This window comes from Delphinus delphis, chromosome 11 (genome assembly GCF_949987515.2).
Source record: "Delphinus delphis chromosome 11, mDelDel1.2, whole genome shotgun sequence".
NCBI classification, from domain to species: Eukaryota; Metazoa; Chordata; class Mammalia; order Artiodactyla; family Delphinidae; genus Delphinus; species Delphinus delphis.
Genome location: NC_082693.1, coordinates 79,729,899 through 79,751,106, shown reverse-complemented (window position 1 = coordinate 79,751,106; position 21,208 = coordinate 79,729,899). Strand labels below are relative to the sequence as shown.

Below are 21,208 nucleotides of genomic sequence, written 5' to 3'. Positions count from 1 at the left end.
TTGCAGACGGGTTTCCTCGCTTTTGCAGCGTTAACGCAGAAGTTTGGGGAAGTAGGATTGCCGCTTACCCCAGCTGGAGGAACTAGAAAGCGGGTGGCTGGGAGACGCTGTGGAGCAGGGAGGATGGCCGGGAGAGGAAGGGGGCTGGTTTCTGGGCGGTGTCAAGTCTGAAACGGGGCGCGGTCACCGCCGAGCCTTCCCGCGGAGGCTGAGGAGGCCACGTCTCGCTACCCCAGGGTGAGGAGGCAGCCCCGGGTTTGTCATCCTCAGGACCTCCAGACATGTCTGAGGGGAAGAGCCGGAAGAGGTCGGCGCCCAAGGGAGCCCCAGCGGAGCCTGGGAAGCGAAGCGAGGACGGGAAGAGCCTCGAGGGTCGGGGCGGTGGAGGCGGGGGCTGGGCGGATCCCCGGACCGGCTTGAGCCTTCTGTCGCTGGGGACGTGCCTGGGCCTGGCCTGGTAAGTGGTCCGAGGCCGCCCGGGTGTCCGGCCTCCCGTGGTCGCCCTCTCTTCTCTGGGTCCCGCGTCTGCCCCGGCCCCGCCCGGCTCGGCGTCCCGCTAACCTCTAGCCGCCACGCTTGCGACTTCTGTTCCTCAGCATCGACCCCAAGGAAGGGACGGCCCAACCTTTATTTTAACTTTCGCTCGTTTCTCGTAATTTATTTTTGTACTGCTGGCGTGCCTCGATCGCCCAGCTGGAGCTGAGGCCAAGGTTTGGGAACGTCAACCATTAAGAAATGCAGATTCGGCCAAATTTCATTATGTGCCTGTACAGGACAGAAGCTTTCCCGTTTTTAGAACCCGTTACTTCCTGTCCGCTGTGCATTTGGGACAAATTTGCCCCACCCCATAAATGCCTAGTGGCAACGTTTGCAACCTTAAAAGAATTCATTATGCTCTTAGAGCAACAAACGTGCATAATATAAAGTTTTGGAAGATAGCTCTTATTTTGGTTATTGTGCATGCGTTAATAAGTCTGTTCCTAAGTTACAGACTGAGTTTTAGTATAACACTTTTGTTCACCTGAAACTAAAAACTTATAGTTTTTAAACCAAGCAGATAGCGATATATTGATGTCATAGGAAAGATGAATATTAAGAAATAACCTTAAAACCAACTTATTTTGTTTTCCTCAATCATATTCTTTAGGATTAACCTATTTCGTTTTAATAACAAGACTGACTCTTTAGAGTTCCCCTCCATTTTCACTGATTTTTGAAGTATTTAGAAGATAGCTATTTATCTTCAAGAATAATTGGATTCTAGAAGCAACCCTGGATGTCCTCTCATCTAGAACATTTTTTCCTTTTTTTGGCTGCGTTGGGTCTTTGTTACTGCGCAGGCTTTCTCTAGTTGCGGTGAGCGGGGGCTACTCTTCACTGTGGTGCGCGGGCTTCTCATTGCCGTGGCTTCTCTTGTGGAGCACGGGCTTTAGGCACACGGGCTTCAGTAGTTGCGGCATGCGGGCTCAGCAGTTGTGGCTCGTGGGCTCTAGAGCGCAGGCTCAGGAGTTGTGGCTCACGGGCTTAGTTGCTCCGTGGCATGTGGGATCTTGCCGGACCAGAGCTCGAACCCGTGTGTCCCCTGCATTGGCAGGTGGATTCTTAACCACTGCGCCACCAGGGAAGGTCTAGAACATTTTTGATGCTAGTAAATTTTGAAGTATACTTTACTGATGACTCATCCTCAGTCAATCAGTCAATAAAAGATTTGTTACAATAAAGTGAAATGTTGATTATTAAATATTCTCTCCAAAAAGAAATAAATTGTTATTTTACTAATATATTTGTTTATGGAATATTTTGATCTTAAAAGAATAAATGTACAGAACTTACTGTTTTAAATAAACTGCTTTTATGTCTTATATTGCATGACCTTCTTCAGGTAAATCAAAAACTTTGTGCTGGGAAAGTTATTCAGTACTAGAACTTAGTAGGCTAAAATATATATGTTGCTTCTTTCTAGAACCTAATACAACTGGTTTTAGTTACTGAATTTGTTAATTCTCATCCAAAGATTCATATTCATATGAGATAAATTACATCAGAAAATGCTCAACTTTTAAATAATTTAGTTAGTGTCCTAGGAAAACACACTAACAGGAATCTATAAAGGAAAACAACTGTTGAAAAGCAGACACTTCAGCTCAGGAATTTACTGTTAGTGCCTGCAGTAAAGATACAAACAAGTTATATTCAAGTAGGAAGATTTTATTTGAACTGTGTCTTTGCAAAATAATAAAACAATGCTCAAAGATTATTTCTAAAATGGGCAGATTCAATGATTGTTATTAAATGACTGTTAATTGCTCTTGTGAAATCTTTTGCGACAAGAGTTGAAGTATAAATTCTTTGGTCACAATAGCACATATGTATTCGTGGTAAATTTGGGAATTTTCTAAATAAAATGCAAACATTGGGCTTCCCTGGTGGCGCAGTGGTTGAGAGTCCGCCTGCCGATGTAGGGGGCGCGGGTTCGTGCCCCGGGCCGGGAAGATCCCACATGCCGCGGAGCGGCTGGGCCCGTGAGCCATGGCCACTGAGCCTGCGTGTCCGGAGCCTGTGCTCCGCAACGGGAGAGGCCACAACAGTCAGAGGCCCGCGTCCCGCAAAAAAAAAGAAAATGCAAACATTTAGCATCTCAGCACACTGGAATTATAACTAAGCCACTGACATTTTTACCACTAGGATTAGCACCTAAAGATTGGTCTATCAAATCTTTATTGCATGCTATTGTACTGACATTGTTCTGGTTGTTAAAATGCAAAATCGAATATATGTGCCTAAATACAGCTTAGGAGTACTCTAATTTTGTCTGATTAAGTTGGGGCAGAGATTTGAACCCTTGCACTGTCCGAGGTTGATTTCAAGGCATCACTATTTCAGTATCTTCAAACCATTAGTGTTTGGATCCTTGTTTGGAAAATAAACAGAGATAATGCAACAAAAGGGTGGTACTTGAACATCTCTCTATTAAACAAAGTCCTGATAATCATCTTCTGTCAGCCTGACAATAAGATGTTGGAGATAACAGTTGCCCAGAACTATAGGGCCTGAGTGTTGGTTTGCATACGTCATTTATAAACTCTTTAAGGAAATTTTCCACGTAAGAGATTGAAGACATTCTGCTTTCAAAAAGTTTTTAAAATTTATGAAGGTACTAAACAAGACAAAACCTTAAAAGCTTATTACATAGAAATTTAGTCAACTAGAAGTTCCATTGTAAAACTTTTAAGTTTCTTCTGGAAATTTCAACAGATTTTTTAATTGCCTTTATAAAAGTTTGTCATAGCATTTGTGATAATTATGTATCAGAAGTCAAAAGCTCTTTCAACCATCAGATAATTCAGGGGTTTTTTTTCTCTAATACAACTTTCTCTATAAATCGTTTATACAGTAAAATCTTGGCTAACCCCATTTTTCAGCTTTTGTTGTTAGTGGAGTTTAATCTGAAAGACAGTTATCCTTTAATTACCTTGATTTTTAAAAATGGAATATGGTCTGTGTGTTCCTGAACTTTCAGTATTATGCTGAAAATGAAGTTTCTGTATGAAACATACAGCTAAATGGATACTGACTGTTTCTCATTACTAAGTTGAAACAGAGCCAGAGAAAAATCCTGTATATATAAATCCTCCATCAGCTGTCTGACATCTAGGCCTCCTAAAGGAGCTATGCAGAGACAAGCCTCCAAGGAACTACATGGTTTATTCCCACAGGACCCTGAATCTATATGAGTTCTCTGTAAACTGCAATGGATTATGAAGAAGTCAGGAAGATTCCCTTTGTAAAGCCTACACTAAGGTGGCCAATTAATCCGGGTGCTTTTCTCATACATCCATACCTTCAAGATCTTTATCTATGATAGGGAAAAGAGGCCCCAAAACAGAGTAAGAGAATGCTGCTTTTCCTATTAGTGGGTCTCATCCATTCACTTCATCCTTTGTCTGCTATAAACCCAACCCTGGTTCAAAGTGTGACAGGCCTGGGGCTTCTATCAAGTGTTAAGTAGAAGGGAGCCCTGATCCATTTTACCACTCTAGGCTTGTCAGAGGGATGGGAAAAGCAGCTGTGCAAAGCAATTCAAAAGAAAGGGCCAAGGTACGTAAAGGGAATAGTTGACGTTTTATGTTCAAGGCACTTTAAGAGCTTTATTAATGTGAACCTGTTTAATCTCTGCAACACCCTATGAACTAAGTAGTTTTATCCCCACTTTGCAGATGAGGAAACTAGCAAAGGTAAGTTAAATAACTTGCCCAAGGTGCTTGTACAGCTAGTAAATGGCAGAGCCAAAGTTGCCTAGCTTCACATTCAACCAGTATGATATGCGGTCTACCTTTGATATTAATCCAAAAAGAGGCCAAGACCCTAGAAATAGAAATCCCTAATCCAGAATTGTTTATAATCCTTTCTTCTCCTAGAAGCTGTAGCCTTTAGCAGACCCTAATTGTTGTCTCATCTAAACGAAGGAAGATAGGGAGTAAGGAGGTCTTGAACTGCTCCTGTTAGAAAATGCCTCTGACTCATAAAAAGGAAACAAAGCACCTTGGGCATAATCTGGATGCCAGTTTCAAAAATTAATGTTTCACAATTGAAACCACCTTCTCTAGTGTACATTTTTGGCTTCTAGAAAAATCATTCTCTTCCTTAATGTTAAATGAGTTAATATTTATAATGCCCTTAGAATAGTGTCTGGCACTTGTAAGTGAAAATAAAACAAATGTATTTTAACTCAGCATCATACAGACCACTGTTGATTATTTTCATTACTAGCACTAAGTAAACTTTATACTTGTTTTTTCTTTTATGCACTATTCACATATAGAAATAGTGAATTTTATTTTATTTTATTTTTTTTTTTTTTTTTTATGTGGTACGCGGGCCTGTCACTGCTGTGGCCTCTCCCGTTGCAGAGCACAGGCTCCGGGCGCGCAGGCTCAGCAGCCATGGCGCACGGGCCCAGCTGCTCCGCGGCATGTGGGATCCTCCCGGACTGGGGCACGAACCTGCATCCCCTGCATCGGCAGGCGAACTCTCAACCACTGTGCCACCAGGGAAGCCCGTGAATTTTATTTTTTTATTTTGGTGAGAAGCTAACCATGAAAAAAACTCTACAAATTATCATCAGAGATGGTCACTAATATGATACAGTTTTCTTCAAGCTTTTGCTTAATATTTGAATTTTGAAGAGAAGGGTGGAGATAACATTAAAAAGATTAAATAAAACAGAAAGTCCTGTAATTAATTTTTGTGGATCAACCTTCATAAGAAATCCCTCTTATAATAATGATTTTATTCTAAATGAACACACTGATCTATAGGATAAATCCATGAGGTTAACACTGGAGTAATGGATGATAAAACTAGTTCCTGAAATTAGACATTTCTTTAGACCGTCTTTCTCCTTCATCTCTGTCTGCTGGTCCCTAAAAGCCAAGAATGAAATAGCCAATCAGAAAAGAATTGTCTACACATCCTTCTTTGAAATTAGGATAATAGTGTTTTCTAATAACGAGAAGTTTTGTTTAAAAGTTCATATTAACACACAGGAGAAGTCAGTCTGTACTAATTATGTAACCTGGGCTTACTTAATTCACTGTTATCTCATAGAATAAACATTAGCCATCATCAAAAGAAATTTATTTCATCTGACATTGTAAACATTTGTTTAAAATGCAAAAACTCCATTTTAGTTTTGGACAGTTTTATAAGCAACAGTTAGCCTAATGATATTTATGAGTTTGATTCAATCACCTCTCCGTTGAGTTTTGAATCTTTAAATGTTTGTCTTGCAGTGGAAGTCATTTTTACAATAAAGTGTCAACTTGCCGTTGTCATCTTGGCTAGGAGATTTGAAAATTTACAATATCTAAGTCACATCCCAAACCAATTAAGTCAGAATTTCTGTGGTAAGACCCAGGCATTACACTTTTTTAAAGCTGCCAGGTGAGGGTTTCCCTGGTGGCGCAGTGGTTAAGAATCCGCCTGCCAGTGTAGGGAACACGGGTTCGTGCCCCGATCCAGGAAGATCCCAGAAGCCGCGGAACAACTAAGCCCGTGCGCCACAACTACTGAGCCTGCGCTCTAGAGCCCGCGTGCCACAACTACTGAGCCTGTGTGCCACAACTACTGAAGCCTGCGCGTCTAGAGCCCGTGCTCCACAACAAGAGAAGCCACGGCAGTGAGAAACCTGCGCACCGCAACAAAGAGTACACCCCGCTCACCGCAACTAGAGAAAGCCCGGGCAAAGCAACGAAGACCCAACGCAGCCAAAAATATAAATAAATAAATTTTAAAAATTTAAAAAGTAAAGCTGCCAGGCGACTCCAATATGCAGTGAAGCTATTGAACCACTGGACTGCGTACTCACTCCTCCCTTCTTATAAAAGCTGCCACTACCTATACCAGAATTTATGTTGTCCTTACCAGAAGTGGGCATAAAATACTGCTTTAACATCCGAACTTAAATGGGTTTGAGTTAGGAAGTACTGATTTTTTTTCCCCCTTTTTCAGGTTTGTATTTCAGCAGTCGGAGAAGTTTGCAAAGGTGGAAAACCAATACCAGTTACTGAAAATGGAAACCAACGAATTCCAAGGGCTTCAAAGTAAAATCAGTTTAATTTCAGAAAAGGTAATTATTAATTGGCATATTTGGGGAGATTTTACCGTTTTTCTTCCCCATTGCCACCCTTCTACCCCAGTTGATAAATTCTTTTTCCCTGCCTTTTAGACCATTACTACTTTAACTCTCACTGGTTTTCCTACTTCTTCACATTCTCCCTTTAATCCAACTTAGTCTTAGCTTACATTTCAAAAGGACAAGAATTTTCTAATATATGACAAATGTTATTGTTTAAAAAGACCAATATTGTCATATTGACGTGACCTCAATTTTCTATTTAAATATCATGTATCTAGGGCACTGAAAATATTATTGATCTTTAGATATAAAATTAAAATAGGAGTAGCACTTTTTGGACTAAGATCCATCAGTTTTTTTTCTTTATTTCCACTTGGTAAGCATATATATTCATATGCATATAAGAATGACTAACCTAAAATAAATATTGATTTTTATAGACAAATGAAAATTAAAATCCATGTCTATTTTGTGTTTCTTCAAGCTGCAAATACAAGTGCATTACTACTGTGATTCTTAGAAATGTGAGACAGATAAAAAATTTTTAACTACCACATGTCTCAGGAGAAGGTCAGCTGCAACCAATAAGTCATCATGTGGGCCTTGTCTGGCTACCAGAGACCAAGCTATCATTGGGAAACATGGCTTGTTTGTTCCTTTGTTCATCACTGAGCCTTTACTCAGTGATAAGGTAGAAAAGGATTTGTGCTTGGCCCCAGGGTAAGCAAAGATGTTGCAAAAATAGAAATGAAATAGACGGCCGGCCGAAGTCCCTGCAGCCTGATGCACAGAATAAGCCTGTAGTCCCCGAAAAGATAAGAGTCATGGATTAAAATCATCCCTTACACGTGCCAGTGAATTCCATGGAGGGTGAGTTTAGAGGCCTCTGGGAAGGTGCTGCAAGAGTTGGTATTTTGACCTAGGGCTCAGGTTGGAAACTGATTGTAGTTATCGAAAGCCCTCTAATCAGAGCAAACGTAATGATAGAAAAAATTTCAGGAGATAGAAACTTCATGTACTTAAATGCTATTGAAAACATATTTTGAAGAAAGATTTCCTTTTTAAATGAAAAATTTGGCAGCAATTAAAATGCTTTTAGTGAATCTCTGCCTTGCAAGCTTGGAACCCGGTAAGGAGGACAAAGATTTAACATATGATTAGAATTTGAAGTCAAATATTACAGGAGATTAGAGCCTGGCCTGTCGGCTATCACTCTCAGTATCTCTCCCCAGTAGCCCTCTAGTCTCCCTCTTCTAATATCTAATTACTCCTAAGCAGCTGTAAGGTGGAATACTGCCCTAAGGGGTTTTTTTTAATTTATTTATTTTTGGCTGCGTTGGGCGTTTGTTGCTGTGCGCAGGCTTTTCTCTAGTTGCTGCTAATGGGGGCTACTCTTCGTTGTGGTGCGCGAGCTTCTCACTGTGGTGGCTTCTTGTTGCGGAGCTCAGGCTCTAGGCGAGTGGGCTTCAGTAGTTGTGGCACACGGGCTCAGTAGTTGTGGCTGGCGGGCTCTAGAGCACAGGCTCAGTAGTTGTGGCTCACGGGCTTAGTTGCTCCGCGGCATGTGGGATCTTCCCAGACCAGGGCTCAAACCCGTGTCCCCTGCATTGGCAGGTGGATTCTCGACCACTGTGCCACCAGGGAAGTCCGTGTCCTAAATTTTTTGTATTAAATCTACAGTTTGGTAGACTGAGAATGTAAACCTAAGGGCTTCTCCATGCATAAATTTAAATATTCATTTTTTTCTTACTTTCCACTACGTGGCCAATTTTATAATGGGCAATGTTTTTAATAAAACTCATGTAGATTACAAAAATGCTTTTGTAAGCAACAAGGATGTATTTTATGGCACAGGCAAATATAGCCATTTGTTTGCAATAACTTTAAATGGAGTATAATCTGTAAATCTATGTTGTACACTTGAAACTAATATAAGATTGTTAATCAACTATACTTCAATTAAAAGTAAATAAATAAATGCCTTTGAAGCAGGTATTTAAAATATCATCCTAGGATCCAAGAAATATTGTCTTCACATAGTTCGTTCTCTCCCAGTCTGCCCTAGGAGTAGTTTAACAATAGCTGACTCTTTACAAAGCTGGCCCTAAAGGCCAGCTTAATGCAGTAGGAGGGGAAAACAACTAGACATGGGCTCTCATCATAACTGTGTGACTTTGGAAAAATCACTTTAACTTCTCTTGGCCTCTATTTCATCATTTATTAAATGAGAATATCAAGATTTGTGTAAGGATCAGATGAGATACAATATATATGCAAGCTCTTTGAAAACTTCCAAGCAGTAATAAATTTAAGATATTAACTTTTGTAAAAAATGAAAAACTATTAGACTATAATGGCAGCCCATAAATGCTAGCTATTGTGGTGTGCTAGTCACTTATTGTTTGCAGATTAAGTCTTGAGACCTTTGTTATCCTGAAAAGTTGATCTTATAATTGGAGTCTCCTGGGTTATACTGCCTCCAGGTTATAGTGATGCTCTGGTGAACAGCCTAAACAAGGAATTACCTTGGACTAAGATAAGCTTGTCTCTGCAAGATGCTGCTAATAAGACAACTAAACATAACACTATTACCAATGTACAAGTATTTCTCATAGTTGGTGTTTTTAAAGGAGATTGTATTATAGCTACATGTATACATTAAAAATAATTTTTAAACAAGGTTTCAGAGTGATACTGTTATGCATTGTTCCCAGCTATCACCTGGAACTGCTTCAGGTCCTGATTGGGGTGGACCCAGGAGGCTTCTGGCCATTCTTCTTCCTAAATATCAAGAAACATGTTCTTTATACCCTGAGATACGGGGACTACAAAAAGGCATAAAACATGGTCTCTTCCCCTAAGGAATTTAGAAGCTCTCATAGCTTCTCCTGGCTAATTCATCAGTATAGGGACTATACTGTATCTTTGTTTTTATATCCAGTGTCTAGCACAAGGTCTGGCACAGAGCGAACACTCAAGAATTCTTGAATTATATGCGCTAAATGCCAAATAAGTGGCAAATATGTAATATGATAGATTCTACAGGAGTTCAGGCTCTCATGGCTAGGGTCATGGAAGAATGCTGCACTGAAAACCTGAGACCTGGTCTGAGCCTTGAAGGAAGGACAGAACTTAGCTAGACAAAGAAGGAAGGCTAACATATAGAGAAGTTATGGAATTTGGGACTTCCTCCTAGAAGTGTTAGGAAACGTTAAGGGGTTTTTAATGTTCTACCATGGTGTACATAGCAGTTTTTAAAACTTCAAATCTGGCTGTAGTGTGTAGGATGATTTAGAGGAAGTAACTAGAAGCAGCTGTTAGATAATATTTCTATAGTATTTTCCTTGATCATCGAAGTTCGGTTTGGATGCCCTATGTAAGTGCTTCCATAGCTTTCCCTGTCACAGCGCATGTAGACTTCGCTTTCTCCCCAAGTAAACTAAGCTGCTTAAGGGCAGAACTGTGTCTTGTACAGTATTATGTCTTCAACATAATGCTGCAAACATTTGATAAATTAACGATCATTTCTAGGCCTTCCTATAGTCTCTAAGGCTGTTATCTTTGTGTGAGTATAGGCTAAGAAAGAGGTCCACACCCTGGTCCTTCTATATTCTAGACTTAGGAGATGCTAGGAGCTTACCATAATTTATAGATACTTAGAACACTTTACTGTTTGACATCAGTTGTCTCTGTAAACTGATTTTTTATTCACTTTTTGCCTTTGTGATAGTTATAAGATCTGATTCTGGTACCTTTTCTGCAAGAGGTCAGTCAACAAATTTTTTTTTCAGGCAGAAAGTCTTCCAGAATCATAGAACTTAGGAAAGTTAACAAATTTTATAACTAAGTCAGTTTCTAAAAAGCCAAATAACTATTAAAATGACAACCAAGTTGCTTTCCATTGGAATAAAAAAAGAAGGAAATGTGATATACTTCAGGCTTCTTTAACATTATTTTTCTTTTGAATATCCCTCCATGAAAATGCACAAATATTTAGGATTATAAGTTCAGGTGTATACAGTTGGCCCTCTGTATCTGTGGGTCCCCCATCCAAATATTACATGAGGGACTTGAGCACCCATGGATTTTGGTATCCACAGGAATACCAGTGCCTCACAGGTGGATACCTAGGGATGAGGGACAACCATATTTTTCTACCATAGTGCTAATCTATTAAATGTGTTTAAAACATATTTTTAACAGCTTAAATATGTAACAATTGTTTTTGTCTGTATGATTCTTATGTATTTGGATATTTTAGACATCTTCAGAATTTGAACTTGGCAAGTGATTGTTAAAGTATGTTTCCCTAATATAAAAGTTATTAAGTAGCCTTGGGAATTGTTTTGTGTTATAAATGCAGCTTGCAGCTACTGAAAGTATCCTGCAGGAAGCTACATCGTCCATGTCTTTGGTGACCCAGTTTGAGCAGGAAGTATCCAGCCTCCAAAGTATCATGCATGACATTCAGAATAGTGAAGAGATGCTCACTCAAAAGATGCAAAGCCTTAATGAGAAATTCCAGAACGTTACAGATTTCTGGAAGAGAAGCCTAGAAGAAATGAATGTTAATACAGACATTTTCAAATCAGAATCAAAACATATACATTCTCAAGTTACTGTCCAAATTAACTCAGCTGAACAAGAAATAAAATTGCTCACTGAAAGGCTAAAAGATTTGGAAGATAGCACACTAAGAAATATTAGAACTATAAAAAGACAAGAAGAAGAGGATCTTCTGCGAGTAGAAGAGCAGCTTGGCTCCGACACAGAAGCACTTGAAAAGTTAGAGGAGGAACAGCATGCTCTCTTTGCCAGAGATGAAGACCTGACTAATAAACTTTCCAGCTACGAACCCAAAGCTGAAGAATGCAAGACACATTTGCCAACAATTGAAAGTGCTATTCGCTCTGTTCTCAGAGTCTCTCAGGATCTGATAGGGACAGAAAAGAAGATGGAAGACTTGACTCTTCAGATGTTTAATATGGAAGATGATATGCTGAAAGCAGTATCTGAAATAATGGAGATGCAGAAAACCCTTGAAGGAATTCAGTATGATAATAGCATATTAAAGATGCAGAATGAACTGGATGTTCTAAAAGGAAAAGTTCATGATTTTATAGTATATTCAAGTACAAGAGAAAAGGGGACTCCAGAAGAATATAATCTAGAAAATAAAGGAATTGATAGTGATTTTTGAATGCACTACATTTATCCTGATGAACCACATTATTATACATAACCTGATTAGTTCCATGCTTTTGAGTTATTTTGATATGCCTCACTTTACCCTACATTATTGGAAAATAAGTGAGGTGTCCACACAAATGTGTTATCCAGAGAGTCAAAGCTTATCTTTTTAAGCAATAAAACTTATTTCATTTTCACCATTTTAAATAGAAACATTTCTAAAATATATATTTCTCTACTTTTTTGAAGCAATATACTTAATATTTTTAAATGTTTTTCTAATAATTAATGGACATTATTGTGAATTTCATCTGTCATATTGGACCCAAATATATTAATGTCCCTAGGAGCTATTGAGGGGTGTTTACCTCCTCACTCAACCCCAGTTTGCTATTTTTCAAACCTTCTGTCTATTTCTTATACCTTTTCTGTCACCTGAAAAAGTGACCCACTGACCTGATCTTACTGTCAGGTTGATCAGTAATGTTTTCACCTCAGCCAGTTTTTCATTTCCTTCGCAATTTACTGCAGGCTAAGAATCCAGACAACCAAGTTTATAGGAATTTTGTCTAAAATAAAAGATAACATGCCTGAGGGAGAGCCTGGAATGCTTTGCTATGAATTAATATGCACTTTTTGAAAACTATGGAGACTGGGAAACATTTTTACTTTTTGTTAAGGTTCTAAACTGTTATAGATACTTGTAAGAAATTTTTTTAAAGAGTAAATGTGTTCTTTTTGAAAGTTTTCCGTATGAATTAAGTGTGCATCCTGTGAAGTATGGACTTTGGGAATATCTTTGTATACCTGGGCGTTTTTTGCTTTGTTTTTTTTTAAGGTTCTAACTGTGTTACAGACTCTTGTGTTTGCTAGGTACATGATCTCTAGATAAATTTTCTACTTACAATAAAAATACACTAATAAGCCTGTGGCCTATTTTAAAGAAGAAAAAGCAGCATAATGAGATATGATGTGATAATTATGGTAACTAAAATATGTCATTATTTTAGAGTCCCCAAACTAATTACCCAACCAAATTTGTTTTACATAGTGATTTTATTTTACACAAAATTATAAAATAGAGTCACAAAGAATAAGACATGGACATATTGAGATGAAATTAAGGGGAGGTCTAGACAGATTTTTGCAATAATGATAATCGGAAATGTGCAAGTTTGGGGAAGCGCATAACACTTTTATTGGTAAACTGATGTATCAAGGGTGTCCAAGGTTGGTGTTGAAAAAACTGAGTTAACTGCATTTGAAAGTACTGTTCTAATCTTCTTGCCAATAACCAACTATAGTCCCAGTTTTATAATGCAATTTCAGTGGAATTAAACACAAAGAACTTGAAAGAAGTCAGTTACAAAAGATAGTTGTGGTCAGGTGGTTTTATCATGTAAATCTGTACATTTTTTGAAAAATCCCAAATGAGTTCTGCTTTGGGGTTAGGAAGGCCTATGGTAGACAGCCGTGGGTCATAGGCACAGCATTAATTTCTAGAATATTAACATTAAATTTCTTGACTTCTGAATATCTAAGTTCTTGTCTGTGTGTACTAACAAAATTGTATATGTTTGCTTTTATTTGCATGCTAATAAAATAGATTATAAAGTTAACTGGAACTTTGTCGTTTCAACCTCCATCCTGCCAGGGCATATGTGATCTCTTGTACTCTTTACTCTTATTTATTTATTTATTTATTTATTGGTGTGTCACCAGATTTGACACATCATTATTATTAACTACGGTATGTACCATAGTAATGGTTACAGAAAATAAATGGAAATAAGGTGGCCACTGTGCTCTATAGTGACAATTACAAGGGAAACAAAAACTGCCCTTCTACAAGTATTTCATGAGAAAATATTGTGTACATGTATATACACATGTATATATTCCTTTATTCAGGGGTTTTCCTATAAAAAATTGTCACTAGAGAGATTTAGATGTACCTAGTTTGTCTTCCTCTGTTTCTTATATTCATTTATTTAACAAAGATACTTGAAATTTCAAAAACCTTCCTGTGTATCAAATATTAAATTACATTGTTAGTTTTCCCTTTAAGGAAGATTACCATATCCTAAGACACATTTTTGTATCTTTGTAATTAATAATAAATTTTACATTAAGTTTCTGATAGAGAGTAGTGTCCATTTTTTTAATTAGCCATATAAATCACTTTTACAAAACAAACACCTAATTTTCTTAACCCTCCAATGTAAAGTTGAAAAGTATATTTGTAGTAATATTTCCTTAAATTTTGCCTAAAGATGAGAAGCTGTTGACTAAGTGTATTTTTATATTTTATAATGAAAAATGTTGATTTATTAGCCTGTATGGATTGATAGAAAAGTAAATTTGTAAGATACAAAGTTAATGGCTTTTTTTTTTTTTTTTTTTTTTTTTTTGGCTGCACCATGCGGCTTGCAGAATCTTAGTTCCCAGACCAGGGATTGAACCCACACCCTTGGCAGTGAAAGCGTGAAGTCCTAACCACTGGACCGCCAGGGAATCTCCAATGGCATTATTTTAATTTTAATCTAATTGTAGGTCTTTGTGTGAATCTATAATCTTGGCCAAAGATTAACATGATGTCATATTCACCAAACATAATTTTTAATGCATTTCTCTGTAGATTTACCTCATATTTGCACAGTTGGCAAAAGCTCTGCAAATTCACCCAGTATCTGTGTCGCTTCAGCTATGAACTACTAATTTAACACAAATCAAAATGCTCCATCCCAGCTTTACAGAGCAGGGAAGGATAGAACCGACATTTTGGAGCCTATTATGTGTCACACTGCTAGGAGGCCTACATTCGTCATCATCCTAACAGCTCCATGTATTGAGAATGTATCTACCCTGTCCCAGTCATTGTGCTAGGCACTTTGCATGTTATCTGTTATCACAGATTCTCACCACAGCTTTGCTAGCTATGAGACCCCTTTTACAAATGAGGAAATTGAGGTTCAGCAAGATTAGGAATCTTACAATCACACTGCTGAGTCTGTCCAATTCCAGAGGCCACTGACCTCCCACTATACAGTGCAACCTGCTGCTGTTCAACCAGGGAGGGAAAAAAAAAAAATCACAAGAAATCAGCTGTCAGTAGAACTATCTTGAGAATTCAGAAAGCTATAATCCAGTCAAATGCGCCCACTACTATGTTGCCATTAAACTAGACTATAAGTCCCTCAAAGGTTGTAACTGTGACCTAAAATTATTTGGGCCTTGGGCATAAGAAAGAATCAATAAATGTTTAGGGAAGAGTGAGAAAGCAGTGGAGGAGAAAAAAACCCTAGACTGGAATCTTCTAATCTAGGCTTTGCCACTGACTCTGTGTTCTTGGGCACTTTATTTTGGGGCTCAGTTTTTTAATTTGTAAAATGAAGGAATTGTACCAAATAATTTCTAAAATCTCTCCTGGCTTTAAGTGGTTTTAAACTTTAGAGATCAAAAAAATTTCCAGGTCCCTTAGTACAGTCCAAAGATCCTTTAGCAAAGTTTCTGGAAGGCTGATTGGACCCACAAATCATTCCCTTGACTCACGTTGTTCTGCTTGTAGATCCAGACAACATTTAACATTGCAGGGCAGCATCTAGCTTAGTACCTTGCTCATATGATAGGAACAGGAATATTAGTAAGTATTCAAATTACTGGGTGAATCTTTCAAGCTACCAATAGACTCCAACTCTTCTGTTCATCTTAAGCAAATAGCTTAAACAAGCCATTATGTAATCTTTAAACATAATTCAGTGAAACAATTTCTAGGCTATTCCTATACTGTATTGAGTTTCTATTTTAGTGAAGACTAATAGAAGTTAGTAATAAATTGCTTTTATAGCCTACCAAGTGTGACAAAGAGGCTTACTAACAGTTTCTTAATGATCTTATACTTCTAAGAATAAATTTAGCCCTTTCTGAGATGTCTTGTTTAATGCTGTTAAGCTATCTCAACTCTACCAGATTAGATACATTAATAAATGATAACCTAGTAATGAAATAGATGAAAGTAAGCCCTCTCCTTTCACCTTTGAAAATCTTTCAGCAAATAAAATTTATTGCAAAACTTTCCCCTAAAAAATAAAATTTAAGGTTTTGCACTCACTGCTTGATTTCCTTCCTATTTGTGCACAGTAAACGTTGTTGAATCAAGATGCTTTTGATTATTAGTAGAAAGCTGTAGACAATCTCCACTTTAAAACAATGCTTTCCGGGCTTCCCTAGCGACGCAGTGGTTGAGAGTCCGCCTGCCGATGCGCGGGACACGGGTTCGTGCCCCGGTCCGGGAGGATCCCACGTGCCGCGGAGCGGCTGGGCCCGTGAGCCATGGCAGCTGAGCCTGCGCGTCCGGGACCTGTGCTCCGCAACGGGAGAGGCCACAACAGTGAGAGGCCCGCGTACCGCAAAAAAATAAAAATAAATAAATAAAACAATGCTTTCCTAGAAAACAAGCTGAAAGTTAAATGTGCAAAGTGGAACAACTGACTTACATGTTATAAATGGGATTTCTTTTTTCAATGTAATCACAATGTATATCTGTGTTACAACACAGGCTTTGACAATATATTTTACATTTGTTCTTTAATTTTTTTTCTTCATAGTTTAGCATACAGCGCACAGGCTTAAGTTAATCTTCTGATTGAAACTTAATTGAAACCTGACAATTCCTATGTGTTTTATTTATTTATTTATTTATTTTCGGTATGCGGGCCTCTCACTGTTGTGGCCTCTTCCGTTGCGGAGCACAGGCTCCGGACGCGCAGGCCCAGCGGCCATGGCTCACGGGCCCAGCCGCTCCGCGGCATGTGGGATCTTCCCAGACCGGGGCACGAACCTGCGTCTCCTGCATCGGCAGGCGGACTCTCAACCACTGCGCCACCAGGGAAGCCCATGTTTTATTTTTTTTAATTAAATAAATTTGACATATAACATTGTGTAAATTTAAAGTGTACAACATGATACTGTGATACATTGATATATTCAGCCTTGAGAAAGGATATCCTGCCATTTGTGACAACATGGATAGACCTCATGCATGTATGTTTTAATTTTCAATTTTGTATTGTTTATGATACTTACCCATCTTATCACTATAATCAACACTTTAATATTCCCCTTTCCCTCTTAACTTTATTAACTGATGGTACAATGCAATAAAAATTCAAATATTAAAAATACAATAAAATAACTCAATTTCCCCAAAACTGCTATATAAACACACATACACATGCACACAACAAAAATAACAACTTGAAATGTTGCCAGGCAGTTGTGTGGCTCAAAATGTTCATCAGCTGATTTGTCCAAGTTAAATCAAAACAATTTAGAGACATCAGTATTCAATGGATGCTGGGGAAGGAGGATGGCATTGAAACATCCAAAAGTTGAGAATCACTTGTATTTGGAATCTTGGAATTTTAAAACCTTGGAGATAGTGCTTTGTTTGTTGTTTTGGTTTTTACATATCTATCATCTCTATTAAACTACTGAACTGAGTTGAAGCCACAACCGAAGCTGTACTCATCTTTATGTTCCTCAGACTTCACATGCCTGACAACACACTAGGAACTTAAGGATTACTAATTGAATGGAATTAGTTCAATACCCCAGGAAAGTATTCATAAAAGTAATAGGACAATAAAGTTCCTTCATTCTAGCACTTGTACCTACAAACAAACTTGCATTTCAGAAGTCATGTTGTCTTGTTTGACCCCCCCAAATTTAGCGAAACTCATCTAGAGGGGGCTTCCTCCTCCCTTCTCCAGCAACAGAAGGTACATCATTTCCCCTCATTTAGCTCATTTTGTCACCATGCAGAGGACTGGTGGTGCCAAAATAACTGGAAAATGCCATTTGCAGTCACATGAAATTTCCTCAATGTTTCCCTTCCTATTCATTAGCAATACACTTGATGCATCTTTTACCAAATGCTTTCCAGAAGAGCAGTAACTTTATAGTTTAAAATAACACCTAAAATTTAAGTTGAATTTTAAATGTTAAGCTTTTACTCAATTTAATTATTCTGGTACTATATTTTCTTACAGTGTCAGAAGTCTGAAGCTATCATAGAACAATTGAAGTCTTTTCAAATAATTACTCATCTAAAGCGTCTACAGGAGGAGATTTATGAAGTGAAAACTTGGTCCAACAGAATAACTGAAAAGCAGGATATATTGAACAACAATTTGACCACTGTTTCTGAAGATGTTACAAAAGTAGACCAAAGTACAACTTCCATGGCAAAAGATGTCAGTCTCAAGATTACAACTGTAAAAACAGATATGCGACGTATTTCAGGTGTAGTAACTGATGTAACATCATTGACAGATTCTGTTCAAGAACTAGAAAATAAAATAGAAAAAGTAGAAAAACATACAGTAAAAAACATAGGTGATCTTCTTTCAAGTAGCATTGACCGAACAACAATGCTCCGAAAGACAGCATCTGACAATTCACAAAGAATTAACTCTGTTAAGAAGATACTTTCTGAGCTACAGAGTGATTTCAGCAAGCACACAGATAGATTTTTAAGCTTAGAAAGTGACAGAGCTAAAGTTCTGAAGACAGTGACTTTTGCAAATGATCTAAAACCAAAGGTGTATAATCTAAAGAAGGACTTTTCCCGCTTGGAACCCTTGGTAAATGATTTAACAGTACGCATTGGGAGATTGGTTACTGACTTACTACAAAGAGAGAAAGAAATTGCTTTCTTAAAAGAGAAAATATCTAACTTAACAATAGTCCGAGCTGAGATTAAGGATATGAAAGATGAAATAAAACACATTTCAGATATGGATTAGCTTGAAATTACTTAGATTAGACTGAAGAAACTTTTTAATGGGACCTCTGTCATGTTATAAAAAGACTGACAAGTCAGAAATAATGAAATTTTGGAGTAAATACTATTTTGTATTTGATTCTATTTTGTACAGTAAAAATAAAAGTTTTTGAAGGACTGAGCACTGGATTTTCCAAAATAAATATGCTCAAATGTATTTAAAACTTTATATAAAACATGTTTGCAACTTTATATAGTAAGAACCTTATGCATCCCCCTTACATATACATGCATATGTTCGCACGCACACGCGCACATGCACACACACATACACACTCAGGGTCTGCCAGTCTAGCGCTGGGAAATCTAGATGGGGCAGGATCTGAATCCCCACTTGCCCTCACTAACTGCCAAGGAGCATAGTACGTGTGGTTGGGGCCCAGCTGAAGAACTGCCCATCAGGATCAGGGCTGTAACATATATTATCCATTTAGAGTAAGAGAAACTAGAAAGGTCACAACCAGGGAGCTGCAGGAAAAGAATCATGTAAGAATTCCTGGGTCCTTTATGGCTTTAGGAAACAGGGAAAGGTCACCTAAAATGAGGTAGGGAAGTGGCATCTAGAGCAGGGCTTGCGGGGTGGGGGGCAGCACAGATTGCAGGGGGCTTGCCAAGCCTCAGATGGACGCTGCCCCAAAGCAGCACAACTCATGTGTGGTGTTGATGTGACCAGAAGCAGCCAAAGCAAAGAAGTTCTAACATTTAAAACAGCATCACATTAGCAATTCCACTTATATAAAATTCTAGAAAATCCAATCTCATATGTAGGGGCAGAAAATGAATCAGTGGTTGCCTGGGAAGTATAACTTTTAAAGAAGCACAAAGAAATCTTGAGAGGTGAAGGATGTTTATTATGTTGATTGTCTTGATGGTTTCACGGGTATAGACTTGTGTCAAACTCATCAAATTGTACTCTCTAAATATGTGCAGTTTATTGTACATCAATTATTCCTCAATAAAGTCATTTAAAAAGTACAATATAATAATCTAAAAAAAAACCCACCGACAAACATTAGCCCTAGTTTCAAATGCCTAGCATCAACAGTATCCAGGTGCATAGAACTAGTTACCTCAAAAAGAAGAGTTTATGAATTTTTTTCTTCCGGTTTTACTGAGATGTAATCGACATACAGCACTGTAGAAGTTTAAGGTGTGCAACATCATAATTTGACTTACATACATCATGCAGTGATTATCACAATAAGTTTAGTGAACATCCATCATCTCCTATAGATAAAAAATGAAAGAAATAGAAAATACATATTTTTCTTTGTGATGAGAACTCAGGATTTACTCTTTTTTTTTTTTAGGATTTACTCTTAACCTTCATATAAAACATACACCAGTGTTAATTATATTTATCATGTTGTACATTATATCCCTAGTATTTCTTTATCTTGTAAATTTGTACCTTTTGACTACCTAATCCAATCCCTCTCCCCCACCCCCCACCTCTGATAACCACAAATCTGATCTCTTTTTCTATGAATTTGTTTGTCTGTTTTTGAAGTATAACTGACCTGCAACACTACAACACTACATTAGTTTCAGGTACACAACACAGTGATTTGATTTTTTTTTTGTCACACCAAGTGGCTTGCAGGATAGTTCCCCGACCAGGGACTGAACCCAGGCACTCGGCAGTGAAATCGTGGAGTCCTTACCACTGGACCGCCAGGGAATTTTCACTGATTTGATATTTTTATACATTTCAAAATGAATGATCACCATGGTAAGTCTAGTTGCTTCTGTCACCATGAAAATATATTACATAATTATTAACTCTATTCCCCACACTACATTTCATCCCCATGACTCATTTATTTTGTAACTGGAAGTTTGTACCTCTTAATCTCCCCACCTATTTCTCTCCCCTCCCACCCCCCTCCGCTCTGGCAACCACCTGTTTGTTCTCTATCTCCGAGTCGGTTTCTGTTTCGTTATGTTCATTTGTTTTGTTTTTTAGATTCCACATATAAGTGAAATCATACAGTATTTTTGTCTTTCTCTGTCTATTTCACTTGGTATAATACACTCTACGTCCATCCATATTGTCACAAATGGCAAGATTTCATTCCTTTTCATGACTAATATTCCATTGTGATATATACCTCACTGTGATATGTGATATATATCCCATTGTGATATATGGTATACCCCATATCTACCCCATCTTCTTTATCCTTTCATCTATTGATGGGCACTTAGGTTGCTTCTATATGTTGGCAATTGTGAATAACGCTGTAATGAACATAGGGGGTGTATGTATTTTTTCAAATTAGTGTTTTTATTTTCTTTGGTTAAACACCCAGGAGTGGAATTGCTGATGGGCAGAGCCAGGTCCCAGGGTCTCTGGTGGCAGTGCCCTAGGTGTTCCAGAGTTGGTGTCAACCCACAGGTGGGTAGAGCCAGCACCCATGGGGTCCTGGGGCTGGTGACCACCTCCTATTGGGTGAGGCCAGTTCCCGGGGCCAGTGCTGGCCCACTGGTGGACACGGGTTGGAGACAAATCCTGGGCTCTCTGGTGGGCAAGGCTG

At 38.3% G+C, this 21,208-nt stretch overlaps 2 protein-coding genes across 3 annotated transcripts in view; one reads left to right on the top strand and one right to left on the bottom strand.

The window, feature by feature from the left end:
- The window catches only part of APAF1 (apoptotic peptidase activating factor 1), a 91,356-nt gene extending 90,718 nt beyond the window's left edge, over window positions 1-638 (bottom strand). Inside the window, exon 1 of the mRNA XM_060025431.1 lies at window positions 562-638. The gene's annotated coding sequence lies outside the window, so the exon portion shown is untranslated. The remainder of the gene's footprint in view (window positions 1-561) is intronic.
- Window positions 26-18,969, top strand: IKBIP (IKBKB interacting protein). Of its 2 annotated transcripts, none has more exons than XM_060025434.1 (3): window positions 26-457; window positions 6,511-6,628; window positions 17,878-18,969. In XM_060025434.1, the coding sequence occupies exons 1-3, from the start codon at window positions 282-284 to the stop codon at window positions 18,631-18,633; spliced, it is 1,050 nt and encodes a 349-aa protein (XP_059881417.1). In that variant the 5' UTR covers window positions 26-281; the 3' UTR covers window positions 18,634-18,969. The 2 variants fall into 2 exon arrangements, with proteins under 2 accessions (XP_059881417.1, XP_059881416.1); XM_060025433.1 differs by lacking the exon at window positions 17,878-18,969 and adding an exon at window positions 11,001-13,512.
- Window positions 18,970-21,208: the final 2,239 nt, after the last annotated feature.

Coding starts and splice junctions, on each gene's coding strand:
- IKBIP (XM_060025433.1), top strand. CDS start 282: ATGTCTGAGGGGAAGAGCCGGAAGAGGTCGGCGCCCAAGGGAGCCCCA. Junction 458..6,510: donor ACGTGCCTGGGCCTGGCCTG/GTAAGTGGTCCG, acceptor CCCCTTTTTCAG/GTTTGTATTTCAGCAGTCGG. Junction 6,629..11,000: donor TCAGTTTAATTTCAGAAAAG/GTAATTATTAAT, acceptor TTATAAATGCAG/CTTGCAGCTACTGAAAGTAT.